At 42.4% G+C, this 14163-nt stretch overlaps 1 protein-coding gene across 1 annotated transcript in view; it reads left to right on the top strand.

Moving 5' to 3' along the window:
- Positions 1-14163, top strand: part of PPM1H (protein phosphatase, Mg2+/Mn2+ dependent 1H) — a gene marked incomplete at both ends in the record, with an annotated part of 133587 nt that overhangs the window by 72667 nt on the left and 46757 nt on the right. Inside the window, 2 exons of the mRNA XM_080636230.1 lie at positions 136-480; positions 7804-7916. Of these exons, the coding sequence (XP_080492356.1) occupies positions 136-480; positions 7804-7916 (458 nt within the window). The remainder of the gene's footprint in view (positions 1-135; positions 481-7803; positions 7917-14163) is intronic.

Genomic DNA, 14163 nt, shown 5'->3' with positions numbered 1-14163 from the left:
TTCAGAAAAGTTACCTCTGAGAAGGTTACCCGTGTTCTACCTGCTGCCCATGTGCCACCAGGCACCTCACTCATGTAACTCTGTAATGGTAACCATCTCCTTTTCCTTCCCTTTCTTCCCTTCCTGCTTCTCCAGGACACGGATGGGATCAACCTGTACTACTGGTCCCTGTTTGATGGGCACGCTGGATCGGGGGCAGCTGTGGTGGCTTCCAAACTGCTGCAGCACCACATCCTGGAGCAGCTGCAGGAGATTGTGGACATCCTGAGGAACACGGCTGTCCTTCCACCCACCTGCCTGGGAGAGGAGCCTGACAATCCAGCCACCAACAGCAGGACACTGACACGGGCAGCCTCCCTGCGTGGTGGTGTGGGGGCCCCAGGCTCGCCCAGCACCCCTCCAACACGCTTCTTCACTGAGAAGAAGATCCCACATGAGTGCCTGGTTATTGGGGCCATAGAAAGTGCATTCAAGGAGATGGTATGTACATCTCAGGGCTCTGAAGACCTTGTTGCTTATGTTAATGAGTCGCATGGCCTGGGGAAAAGGAACATTTAGGGATTTTTTTTTGCACTTTTTTTTTTCCCTATTTAAACACCATCTGAGTGTGGACAGAATTGTTTAAGAGCACCAGCAGTTTACCTGCAACACCCCTGTGGGGCAGAAACTGCATCTGAAGTCCTAGGCAGCACCACAGCCATATTTGTGGATTACTTGACTCTTAAAGGTTTGGTGCTCTCTTTCTTCACACACACACCACACACATTCCCCCCCCCCCCAATTTTTTCCCATATTTTTTGAGATAAAAACTAGTATTGCCTGAGATCTGATCTTGTTCTTTTTTTTTTTTTAATTTTTGTTATTTTTAGAAAATGCTCTTACTTGACCAGAAGATTTTTGAACTAAAGAGTGTCTCCCAAAGGTTTTATTTCTTGTCAGACAAGAAGTATGCAGTTGTTGGTTTTGCTAATATATATATATGAATCATTTTTTGTACATGAATCTAATTAGAGACTACAGTTGTTACAATGAGGTGGTGCTTCACTTTGCATTCTGAATAGCAGTTATCTTGCTGCTTGTCCTTTCTCCCCAAGGAAGTGTAGGCAAACAAACCCACCAGCTGGGTTTGGACTTTTAGGTGGGGAGGTTCAGAAGCAGGATCCACAGCTGTGGCTTAGTCATTGTTCAGTGTGGAGCACATGAGCAGGTTTCCGCACTGCGGCTGGTGGGCAGCTTCTCCTAGCTGAAAACAAAGAGGAGGATCCAGTCAGTTTAGCATGCCGTTTTCAGAGAGGGAGGACTAGCTTGCTCCGTTCTTTGCTGATGGACACTGCCCATCTCAGAGCATACTTAAGAGGAGGACACCAATTTCATGCTTCAGTTGGGGTGGTTATCGGGTCAGAAGAGCGCCAGGCTCTGAATATGTGATGTGACTCTCTGTCCCCTGTTGAAACTGGTTTCCAGCTGCAGGAGAGATGAGGAATGGGACTGGAAAGAACTGTAAAAGAGCTAAAGAAAGGCCTTTTCAAGTGCTGTGCCTTTCTTAAGAGCAGTGTGTGCATTACCCATCTCTAACTTCCTGAGCAGGGCTTGTTATTGCCCTGCTTTATTTTGACTTCACACCTCTAGATGTTTGCACAGACCATCTCAGCTCATGTCCAGGCACCTGACTGCTTGAGTGGGCTTTTATAGAGTATGACAAATGCAGAATCCCTGGGTTACTCACTACAGTTACAGTGTCTGGGTATTCCATGTACAGGTCATAGTAATCTGTTCTACTTTTTTCTGAACTAAAGTCCAGAGGGTATTTTATTTTTCTCCCTGTGTCTTTGTCATATGCTACAGATCATATACCTTAATTCCCACTTACGACCTTCGTCAGAGGGCTGAAATTCAGTCTGTCTTTGCTATATCTTAAGGTCCTTTCCAACCCTAACTATTCTGTGATTCTGTATAAATGACTCTGTCTACCACAATGCAATATAATTTCAGCATTAAGTTTTACATTAAAAGGAAGCCTTATAAAAAAATGATCATATTAGAAAAAGCAATATATAATTATACTACTTTAAGCTCTTGGGGGAGTCTAGTGCTTACAACTGGTTTAGGCAAAAGAGTATTTTCTTTGGTTGTGTAAGGGAGCAGTTCATAAGATCAACAGTCCTGAGTCTCATCTATGTTTGCAATTATTGATCTTCCTCCTACCTCTAACTTACTTCTACTCCTTTGGGTGTAGTCCACGGGTGAAGATTTTGGTAAATGGATGTTGTTGAGTTAGCTCCATGCATTTGAGCTGTACATAATGTATGAGGGGTTTGTGCCAGCAGAGTGTATCGTTTTACCTGGGGCTTGGTGAAAGCTCGTGTTTCCTGGACACATACGCAGACTTCTCGCTGGTTTCCTGAAACACCCATCACTGCAAAGGAGCCCTTTGAACCTGGTGAAAATGCTAAGTAAATACAGACTTATTTTTCTTTTCTAAACAGTCCAACGTGACAGGTTTATCTAAGGATGGTTTTGTCCCCTTTTCTTGGGAGGATTTAACGTGCCATTACTTTTTTCCTCAGCTGCCTTTTGGATTCTAGTTAAGTTCTCCCTGGTTTTGCTTCAAATCTCAAATACAATGCACTTCATCCCTTTCAAAAGGCTTTTTCAAATTAATTTTCCTTCATTGGGTGTGGTTTCCTTTAGACAGTGCTTGTCCTCATAGCAGCCTTCTAGTATCTGAAGGGGGCCTACAAGGGTGCTGGGGAGGGACTATTCATTAGGGACTGTAGTGATAGGACAAGGGGTAATGGGTTCAAACTTAAACAGGGGAAGTTTAGATTGGATATAAGGAAGAAATTCTTTACTGAGAGGGTGGTGAGGCACTGGAATGGGTTGCCCAGGGAGGTTGTGAATGCTCCATCCTTGGTGGTGTTCAAGGCCAGGTTGGATGAGGCCTTGGGTGACATGGTTTAGCGTGGGGTGTCCCTGGCCATGGCAGTGGGGTTGAAACTACATGATCTTAAGGTCCTTTCCAACCCTGTTAGGGGTTGGAAATCATATTCTATGATTCTATGACAGCTACATGCGGTAAAATACTGTGGAAACATTGCTGACACAGACCAAGTCACTGGCGAACTTAGAAATTTAACACTTAGGCTGTCCCCTTTTTGAAGTTCTTTAGATGGTGTTCCCTGGTTGTGTTGGAACTGGGATTAGGAAGTTTGTGTTGTGTTCTCAGATAACTTACTGTCCTGTTTAAAAAATAAAAAATGCTCAGTGTCAGTAATCATCAGTGGTCACAGTTATTCCAGTTAAAAGGAAATAAATAAGCTCAAGTTCTGAAGGTATCACAAACCAAATCCTTTAATTTTAATCTCTTGAGTTTTAAGATGCACATTTATAGATTCAGTTCTAGGGAGCCAGGGGGGATGTTTCCAAGTGCTGTTCTGTACTGGATAGAAGCAGTAAACTATAATAATCCCTTCCCTGTATTTAGCCTTGTATGTGTGTGTGTGATGTAGTATGTATTTTAAAGAAAGATTAAGCGGAGAGAGCACCTATTCCACACAGAACTCAGTTTAACTTTGGATGGGTAAAAATGGCACAGAACTAATCTGTATGATTTATTGGAAGGTGTACGTTCATATATGTCGCATCATGATTTTCTTCTTTATTGAGTTTGAGTCAGATGAAATGTATACAGGCACAACTTTAACTCGAACAATCTTGGGAAAGCAACATATGTTTTACGGTTTTCCTTTTGAAAAGCTTCCTCTGATTAAATAACCAGTAGAAGTGAGGAGGGTTGAAACAGTGTTACAGGAAGTTTGATGTCTTTTAGACAGAGGTAAAGCAGATTAAGGAGTTAATTTTATGTTTATGCCTTCTGAAACATGATTTAAAAATACGTGTATTTTTCTAAGCAAATACCTGATGCTGTGTGTTTAGGGAGTAGAGCTGCTTTCTGTCATAGCAAGACTGTGATCCTGGAGGAAAGGATCATACTCTGGAGATGCATACAGATGAAAAAGAATTATTTTAGTTGTCATTGCAGTATGCTAACTTGCTGAATGATGATACTGCAGTTTGAATGCAGCCGGTTCACTTTTCAAGGTTCTGAATTCCTCAAACTTAGCACCATCTGTACCTGGCATTCACTTTCTATGCCGCCCCGCTTGCTTTCGTGCTGCCTCCCTTGACCTCTGCAGCGCCTGCATCAACTGTGCTCCGGCCACGGCCACCAGCACACAGAAGTCTGCCCTGCTGAGGCTGCTGGTGAGGAGCATCCCAGTGTCCTTCAAGTGTCCAACACCCGTGGGTCGAGACAGGGGAAGGAGAAGTTGGGGTCCCTCCGGAGCCGGAGAGCTGCTGGCCCACGCTGCACTCTGCAGCTTGGAGCCCCTCCGCCGGGCCTCCACGAGGTGGCACGAGCAGGCCGCCACCGAGGGTCTGGGAACCTCCAACAGAGCAGACGGTAATGGCTTCCTGGCGTAACCTTCGTCTTTTTCAGAGGAGGTGGCGTGATCACCCCGTACTTTCACTCTAAGCCTAGGTACAAGCCTTAGTGAAGCAGGCACCAGGGAGACCGAAGCAGTCCAGACAGCAGGGATGGTCTGTCCCATCCCTGACACCGCCTCCTCAGACTGCTTCTGTAATCCATGGAGAAAGCAATCCCTGCTCTGGAAACGTACCACATGGCACTTCATGGTGTCCTCTGCAGGCTTTGCTCCATGCTTCCTAAGCTTCCTCACCAAGGGAAGGGGGGGACCAGGGGGACCATGCATGAGGCAATCCCTGTGAGCCCCCTGCTCCCACCTGCCACTGTAAGAGGCATACTCAAAAGGGGAGCAGAGCACAGACTATTTTACCTGCTTCCTTGGTGTAAAATGATAGCCTTTTTTTAACTTCCCCTTTCCCTTTCCTGTCCGAGTGGTACATCCTGCCCTTTGAGTGAAAGGTGCATTGATTGTGCCCGGCATTGCTCAGTTCTTCCCCTGCGCACAGATTGCTCTGTCAGGATGAGCTGCATGCTGCAAAAAAGAGGAGAAAAAAGGGAAAGGGGGAAAACAAACAAAAAAAAAAGCTTGCTCCGGATTCTTTCTCCAGGTGAAAAATGAGGAAAGCTTTAAATGCACTCCGACTTTGTCTAAAATGAGCCCCTTTACACTCATAAAGACTTCAGAGGTGTTCTGAGGTTTCTGCCCCTCTTTGTGCTGCACTACTTTCCTAGCAGCACTGTTATAAAGTGTTTCCTTAAAAGCCAATGTCTCCACATCAGGATGAGTTAGTGGTGTTGTGGGGCTTTCTGTTATTTTGGCTTATTTTTCTCCTGAAATCTTGTTGAGCTGTCAGAAAGCCTTCCCTTCTTCCCCTCCTCCCAAGAAAGGGAAGGTCAAAGTCTGTAGTATCAAATTAAAAGTGGCACTGAATATACCCTGGCAAGCCATGGTAGTAAATTCAAGTTCTGAACAGCAACTAGATGGAATATCCCATGAACAGCAATGATTCAAGAAAAATCCTGTACACAGTTCTAGTTTAAGTCAAAGAAACTGAAAATGAGGCCCTGAGGATTATCCATCTCCTCTCCTGTAATTGATGCTTCTGAATTCTGCTTTCTGAAAGAAGTAAATTTTAATTTAGGCATTCCAGCACTTGCAAAGTTGTACATGTGACAGATCTGAAACCAGGTGAGGAACTGTACCTTGTTTGAAGGTCTCAGAGGATACCCTGACCTGCGGAGAGGAAGGTTGTTTAAAATTCCTGGCAGTGCCTGGAAAATCCACTGTAGTATTTGTAAGTTTAACTTATTTTGATGGTTAGAAACGTCTGCTTCCTTTGAACTGTTCTTTTCAGCTTAATTTAAAAATATATAGAAACCATGGGGAGGAAAATCAGCTTCTCTATGGCGAGATTAGATAAAAAGGCATTTACAACAGGCCCATGTCTGTGACCAAAGGTTCTGCGAGGTTTGATTTTTAGCATAGAGGAGTTTTCCTCCTGGTCCTCACTGTCCCTACCTCCCCCCCAAAAAAAAAGAGGGGAAAAAAAAAGGCAAAACTACAAGTGAATGAGAGCATGGGTTAAGAGCCATCAGTAAATCCCGAGTCTCTCTGCAGCAGGGTGCAGTTCTCCTGTGCAGCAGAGGATGGCCTTGTTGGGCAGCACTGAGCATTTCTTGCTGTCCCTGCCACACCATCCTCCTCACTCCTGTATTCATGGCACAGATGGGATCAGTCCCAGCCACCGAGGACTTACGTGATTGTGAGAGACACCTCTGTCCAGCCTGCTCAGGACAGCGACCCAAGCATACCTGCTGCTGCCCCAGGTCACCTCCCTCCCCTGATATCTGTAGGAAACAAAGCGTGGCCCGTGCCCTCCTCCGACTCTGCAGATTTTCAATCAAATTGCAGCTGTCATGGTTTGCATTTGTTGTGGTGCTTTTCCTCAGATAAATTTAGCTCTGAAATAAAGCTCTAAATCCCATACCCCAAGGCATGGACAATTTGAGCTGTTTGTTGCTTAGTGCAAATATGAAAATGGCTGAAGTATAGCTCGCACACATACTGCATACACACACAGAGGCAAACAAATACGTTCATAATAAAAACCACATACAAATAAGCAGGGTTTAGCTGGGAGAGATCTGCCAGTACTTGCAATAGTAATATTAAACGGTGCTCCCTGTTTGTATCTGGTATAACAAATATTACAAATTTCTATCTGGTTTGAAATTGGATTTGATTCTGAACGCGGGAGAGGAGGGTAATTTGTAACATGTTGTGTTATTACCCCAAACTAAACTAAGAGACGGCATAATTAATTCACTGGCATACACTTCAATTTTTGTTTAAAATGTATGCAGTACTGGAAAGCAGCTCATTTACATGTCCTTTGTGTTCTCCAAGCTTTCCGGGGATTTTTTTTATATATATATATGTATGTATCTATTAATGTATTTTTTTCACTCCTGGACTCGACTGATTGTTGATGACAGATGTGACTTGTGTTTTCCACTTCTATTAAGCAGGAGGACTTTTTTATATATAATATTTCTTGTACTCAGAATCAGTTGGAAACTAAACACAGGAAGAGCTATTTGAGTAGGTATGTACGTCCTTAAATTTGAGCCTGTGACATGCATAAAGAAGTCTTTTCAGGACCTCACAAAAGCAATGAGAAGAGACATACAGTTAAATACTGTGGTTCATCCTGGAAAGGTTGTGAATGCTTAGTATTTTTCAGTAAATACTGCTCTACTGACCTTCCCGCCCCCACTTCCTTAACAAGTTTAGCATCCACCAATTCCCTTTGTTTCTGAAGGGTGCCCTTGTGCCACGAGTGTGTCTTGCTGTTGTTTGTATAGGTATATGCTCTGCAGTTTTAGCATCCCTTTTGAAGAGTAGGTAGTTATTCATGTCATAGCCAGGTCTCATTAATTATTTGCTGTTTATGCAAATCACTCTCCAATTACACCACCAGGTACCTGCTAAGGTACATTTATCTTTGCCTTCATTGTGCTTTTTCTGTAGCAAATTCCTTTGCATCCCTCGGAGTTGCCATTTGTTCCTTGGTGCCTGATGTTTTACAATCTCCTGTCCTAATTTTCTCAAACATCTTTGTATCACAAGTAATGGGTACTCCTCGACTTTCTGTTCTTCTCGCTGACCATTTGGCCGAAGCTGCAACGTAAAGAAAACCAGTGGGATGTGTAGTTTAAGACAGACTCTTTTTTTTTTCTTTTTTTAGGGAGATCTTCATTTCCTAAAACATTAATTGCAATGCTGTCTTTATAAATGCTGTTCTCTTTTCCCATAGGATTTGCAAATAGAGCGAGAGAGGACCGTGTATAATATTTCTGGCGGCTGCACAGCCCTTGTGGTGGTGTATTTATCTGGGAAGCTTTATGTGGCAAACGCTGGTGATAGCAGGTGAGTAAGTGTGGTGTCTCCCAGACTATTCCATCGCCCTAAGTTCCCCAGACCTGGTGTTACCAAGTTCCTTAGTTGCAAACAGTATCACAAGAGGATTCTGTTTCTTGTCTGGACACTTAATGGTTCTCACAGAGATCAATGCAAATGGCAGTGATAAAATTCTAGTATCTTGTTGAATGGTGGTTGCAGCCAGGGAGTTTGACAACACTGCCCATGGCAGTGGGGTTGGAACTAGATGATCTTAAGGTCCTTTCTAACCCTAACTATTCTATGATTCTATGATTCTAATTACAGTCTGCAAAGGTATTGAACCAAGTTGCGTTCAGGTAAAAACTGCTATGGTTATGCGTTTGAGTTTAAGGTTTGTGCATATACAGTTCATGTTTGTAGTATGTATACTTACAGAGGCTGCACTTGAGCAAAGAGTGTTATAGTTTAAACCTAACATTTTTATTGCCTCTTGCTGCTTTAAACTGTGTAGGAAGTCAGATATATCGTTTGTGCATAAAGTTCCTATTCTTTTCATGTTGGTGAATAGCTGTTCTTAAGGTGCTGAATTTGCTTTATATATTGCATATTGTTCACTGAATTCTTCTTGACAAGTGACATATTTGAACCTCCTTTTCACATAAAATGTCAAGTGAGTCCTCACAGAGGGTAGCTGCAAACATGTTTGAGCAGACCACCTATTCAGTCACCAGAACCACAGCTGCACTGCATTCTATCTCTCTTGCCATTAAATTAGAAATAATCATGGGTTTTTGTGATATTGCACTTGAAGTACAGTTGAGTCTCTTGCATTGTGTTGGCTGAATTGCTTTCCTGTCTCTTAAAAGTGTTCTGTGTGAAACTGGCCATGCAGGACCTGCTTCTGAGTAGTTGAAATCTTTGTCCTGAAAAGTCTGGGACAGGCTCCTTTCAGTTCCCCAAAAGCAGCCTCTGCTCCATGCAGCCTCTGATACTCAATGGGAAGAAGCTCTTGCTGATGGTGATCCTGAATTGGCACCAGTGCCCAATGTAGTCAGAGACATTTAAGTCTTCAAGAGGCCTTGAACGTTCATTAAGCCCATCCCAAATATCTCTTCAGAAAAAGAGAAAGAGCAGAAATTAGAATGGGAGCGATTGGCAAGGCTGGGTCTTGTTTGAACCAGGACTCAAATTTTTCTACTCACTTTTCACATCTTGTAGGAATGAGTAGAGTCTTGTAGGAGTGTTTGGATCTGGAGTCCCTCCAAATTGTTTGGTTTTGCACTTCCCAAATGGACCTCACAGAAACCTTCTTCATGCTGAGGAGAATCCTCTGGATTCCCAAAATCTTCAAATAAGCCCACTTCTAGATTTTCCTAGCTCAAGAAAATAAAAGCTTTAAAGCATAGATGATCAGTTGATCTGGGTCTCTTCCATGAAATCCCCACTTCCCTTGTGTGAGGGAGAGAAAATAAAACATCTACTGTAAAAGATCTAAGTTGCTCCTTGTCAGTAAAAGGACATTTTAGGACTAGAAAAGCAGCTCTGAGGTTGTTTGCCTACTGCCAGGATGCACAGTGCATTCCTGTATTTTTAAGAGCCCAGTCATGTAGCCAAGAAGTTTTATTTGTGTTAGTTGGAAAAATATGTTCCTTTTTGCTGTGTCATGCCTCATGTGGTCAACTTCACAGTTTGTACAGATACAGATGAGGGTGGTGAGAAATACAATAAGGAAACTACTTTAAAAACAGTCTGCTCTTGAGAAGAAGAGTGGGTTTGTTTTTTCACCCAACCAAGGGGCTTCTGCTTGTTGCTGTTAGGAATAGATGCCAAAACCCATAGTTCCTCAGTCAAGCTTTAGTTTCTTTGAGTTCACCTACTTGTTCGTGCCTCTTTTCTGTCCTCATTCTTCTCCCCTCTCTACTCCCTCACTGGAAAAAAGCCTACAAATAAATCAAGTTACATTTCCCACAGACAGGAGTCTGTGAGAAAATGTTTTATGCTGCAGGGATGGGAAATAAACATTCTGGGTTCATGCAAACTTCATGTGTACTGCTGCTTCCTGGAAGAAGGTTAGGTCTTTTAATTCCAAGCAACTTCAAAACAGCTTTTAAAGGTGGGTTTTCAACAGCTTCTGCTGTCGTAGGACCAAGGTATGTGTAACAAACTGTTACTATCATAATGAGACTAAGGAAACACCAAGTATGAGACTTGAATAATAATGTGCTATCCGGTGCCAGATATACCTCAGACTGATGTCTGTGGTATTCAGTTTAACCACCAAAGCTTCTCAAATCTAATCATTTCATGCCACGTACCCTGACAGTGTTGTATAGCAGCTGTCCTTTTGTAGTTGATGTGTAATTACATCATGAAAAGACTTTAATTACCATATTACTAAATTACCAGCCAGCGATCCTTTCAGGTTCAGCCCTAGCTCACTTCTGTATGGACTATTAGGCTTCTCCAAGCTGAACACTTTTGGTTGGTGTAAAAGGGAGGAAAAATTGTGCTAATTGTAGGTTTTGTTATGAACTATTATTGAGCTCGATGTTATGGCATCACTAATGTCAATGATATAATTAAACTTCTGCTAATGATGCAATCACAGTCCTGTAATAATTATATGATAACTGCACATGATACCAGAACCCTTCTAAAAATGAGGTGATGTATTCAAAGCCTGCTAAAACAATGCAGAAGGAGCCACTTTCATTCTCTAATGGCTTGTCTGATCATTCTTGAGCTCTGCCATAAACATACCTACTTGTACTGTCAAAATTCATGTCTGAATATTGGCCAGAACATTTTCTGGTGTTTCCCTCTCTCTTTTCTTCCTTTCTTTTAGTGGTTAGCATTGTCCATGCAAGGTTTTCTAACTGGGGGCCAACAGTGCTATAGTCAATCCAGGATATAGTGCTTTTCTGGTAAGCATTGAGGCGCTGTGGTTTGCTTACCAGTTTGACACACACACTATGGTAACTAGGCCAGGCTCTTGGAATAGCTGCTTTTTTTTTAATAAGGAATAGTAAATCTTCTCTGCTCATTCTTTTAAACAGTATTGTTCTGTTTTACATTGTTAAAATTACTTTTACTTCTAAACTGCCATAACACGCCTTGTTAATCTCAGTTCTTTTTAGTTTTATGCTCTTTATTAAGATGTTATTTTATAGCTAGGGATGAAGCAGTAGTAAAATAGGGACTTAATGTTTTCACTGATTACTGCCCAATTATTGTAAAGCCTCATGCAACATAACATTTGCCCAGTATCACTACAGTGACGGTAATGCAATATGATCATATTACTTATCTTTGGCACAAGTGTTCTTTTGGCTTTTGTGTTGCCTGGATAAGGAGCTGCTCAGAGACTGCAGGCACTGCCATTTTGTGCTGTGCTGAGAGCTGTGTAGGGTAGCAGTGCTTTTATCATTATACAAGAGCAGAACATCACAAGTTGATTTGACTTTTCCATAGGCCATGAAACACTCACTAAATCTGCAATGGGTTCTTGGGCTTTTTTGATTTATTGGCAGAACATGGGATCAAAGCAAAGAGCCTGATGTTTCGTAGGCTTCACAGACTTGCAGGGTTACTGGATTGTTTGCTTTGCTTCATCAGCTTTTTTATCATCTTTCTTCCTCCTTGCTTTTATTCCCCTGTGCTTAAGTTTCCAGGGCATATTCACCCTCTACTTGAACATTGTGTTCAGAAGCAAGTGTAGAATGAATGCTAAGGCATTTGAGATTGTTAAATGATAGAAGCTCATTGAGTGATTGGTTTTTGTGGCACTTTTGTGTGGGTGCAGGTTACGCAACTTCACTGGTGCTTCAGATACCCAGATGTGGGAGAGTGTGTTTATAACACCAACTTCTCCCAGTGTAATAAAACAGTGAATTGAACATTGAGTTCTACTTTGTTTACTGTTTCAGTTCTTTCTGGATTTGTTGCTTGTGTTGAATCTCACTACATTTATACGTCCTTCCCTTCTTTGTCATGGTCCTTGTCAGCTGCTTCCCTCATGCACAGTTCTCATTGTAGGAAGTAAAATTTGGAGTATTAATCTGCTTTTATGAAGTAAATGAGAGAGGCATGGAAAGAGCCTCATACCTGCTGACTGGAACTGTAGCTTAAGTAGAATTTCTGAGAAGTCAGAATTAATGATTCTGACCCTTTTTTGTGGTTCATGGTATCTTCATCAAGGCAGTCTGGCAGGGTGATTTTTGCCAGAAGCACTAATACCATGTAAGGATGGAAACCATAAAGTGTTCTAGTATATTGCTGTTGTAGAGCTAATTTGCTTTAGTCTTTGGTTTTTAGAGTATTTTTAAGAAAGTTTAATTTTCTGACTTTAAGAACTATTATCTTCTAATCTAAGTTTCCCCTGTTTTCATTGAGTGGTCTGCCCTCTCTGTCTCCTTACATCTGTGTCTGCATAAACAACAATAACTGTGCTTTATACTAGAGACTTAGAGGTCTCTAGAGGAAAGACTAACTCAGTTACTAAGCTTCTTCAAGTCTGCAGTATTTGGAACAGCATTCTTTTTCCTCTGTCCTCCTAAGGATGGGACAGAAACTGCTGCAGATCTCCAAACCACACACACAGCCTTTCCACCATGGGACCATGCAATCTGTGGCAATTCCTGTTTATCCTCTGAAGTTCTCTTTCCTCCAAATACTCAAAAGATGCCTCCCAAGTGGCTAGAGCAACACTTATGGATTGTATTTTGGCCAATGAATGTGCACATCCCTTTTTTTTATTATTATTAATTCTTTATCAGAATCACTTGAAAATAGTTAATGTCTGATCATTTCAGGGCACATGATAACCCAAGGCTGGTCTGCTCAGGGGCCTGTGGAGTGAGGAGAGACTGAATTCAAGAGGAAGCAAGTCTCTCCCACACACATTCTCCTTCACTGACTGTAGTTTGGTAGGTAGAGAAGTCTGAGCCTGCCTAGCCAAAAGAGCTGGAAAAGAACATGGCATCTTAGTCACACTAGGATGGGCCAAGTCCCATATCTCTGTTTCCTCAGCTTCTTTTTCTTAGAAGCCTGACTTGCAGGCCTGCAGAAAGCAGTTCTGCTCCCTTTCTCATGCTTGGGCTCCTTCCAGGGAGAAGCAAGAGCAAAGGATTCATAGGAACAGAGGCAACCTCAGATATTGCTGGGTTTTGTGCTGGGTAAAGGTTTTGGAGGCGCTTCAGGAAACACTTCAAGTGAGGTGTGGAGAAAAGGTGTTGAATCAGAGATAAGTTGTTGCGCTCAAAATGCAGTGATGAGGAAGGGTGTTTCCTACCAATCCAGTGAATGACAAGTCCCAGGGTGCTGGCTCGTCCTACGCAGCACTGACTTGGCAGAAAATATTAATTTGGCAGGAAATGTTCATAGGCTTTTGAAAACAAAGCAAATGTCCTGCCTCATCTTCAAACTCTTTGTTTTCCTTGGGAGAGGGTATGTCTTAGCAATGTCTATGGCAATCTAGCAGGTGTTGAAGCCATTGTAAACATTCTCAGTGAGTGGCAGATTCAGTTAAGTCTTTGGTCCTAACCACACAGACATCATCTACCCGGGAAGTCCTTATGCTCCAGATTATGAGGAAGGAGAGGAATTTTGACTACTGAAGTAATACCAGTAAACTGGAAAGCTGCAGTTCATTTGTATTAGTTTCCAGGAGCGATGAATTCTGTTAACTTTAATTCTCATTGGTTGTCAGCCTTTAGAAAAAGGAAGAAAAAACTGAAACCAGCAAAACCCAGACAAAAAAAGCTGGTTGCTGCCACTGTAAGTAAAAATTCCCCTGCTGCCTATTTTTATTGGTGAATTTAAGCTCTAATCAAGGAAAAACTCCCTCTATAATAGCATCTTTGTGTATAGCCTGTATAGTTTATAGTGTCTGAAGCAAGAAGGGCAAAGGGTACAAAGATGTAAATTTAATCACTTTTTTACCAGTACTTTACTGATACATAAAAAGCCTGTGACCTCTAATAGACCAGCTCATGGTATAAGCAAATATACCAGAATCCAGATCTTCCAGTGCAGTGCTTAAAGCTCAAAACCATCTTTTTCTTAATCTGTGCCTTTGTAGCTGACCCCAGAGACACCTGCAGGTTCTTCATTACAGTGTTACACAGCCAGGGCCCAGGCATACTAAGCAGGCTTGGGTGCCTGGACCACTAGCTCCCATGCATACTATGAGAGGAGGACTGGGGTAGCGCCCCAGGCTTGCTTGGTGGATGTTTCAAATCTGCTGCTGTCCTTACTGTGTTGGAAAGATTTTCTC

Source organism: Psittacula echo, assembly GCF_963264785.1.
Source record: "Psittacula echo genome assembly, chromosome: 1".
Classification (NCBI taxonomy): domain Eukaryota; kingdom Metazoa; phylum Chordata; class Aves; order Psittaciformes; family Psittacidae; genus Psittacula; species Psittacula echo.
The sequence above is the reverse complement of the archived record's forward strand: the minus strand, read 5'-3'. Positions and strand labels throughout refer to the sequence as shown.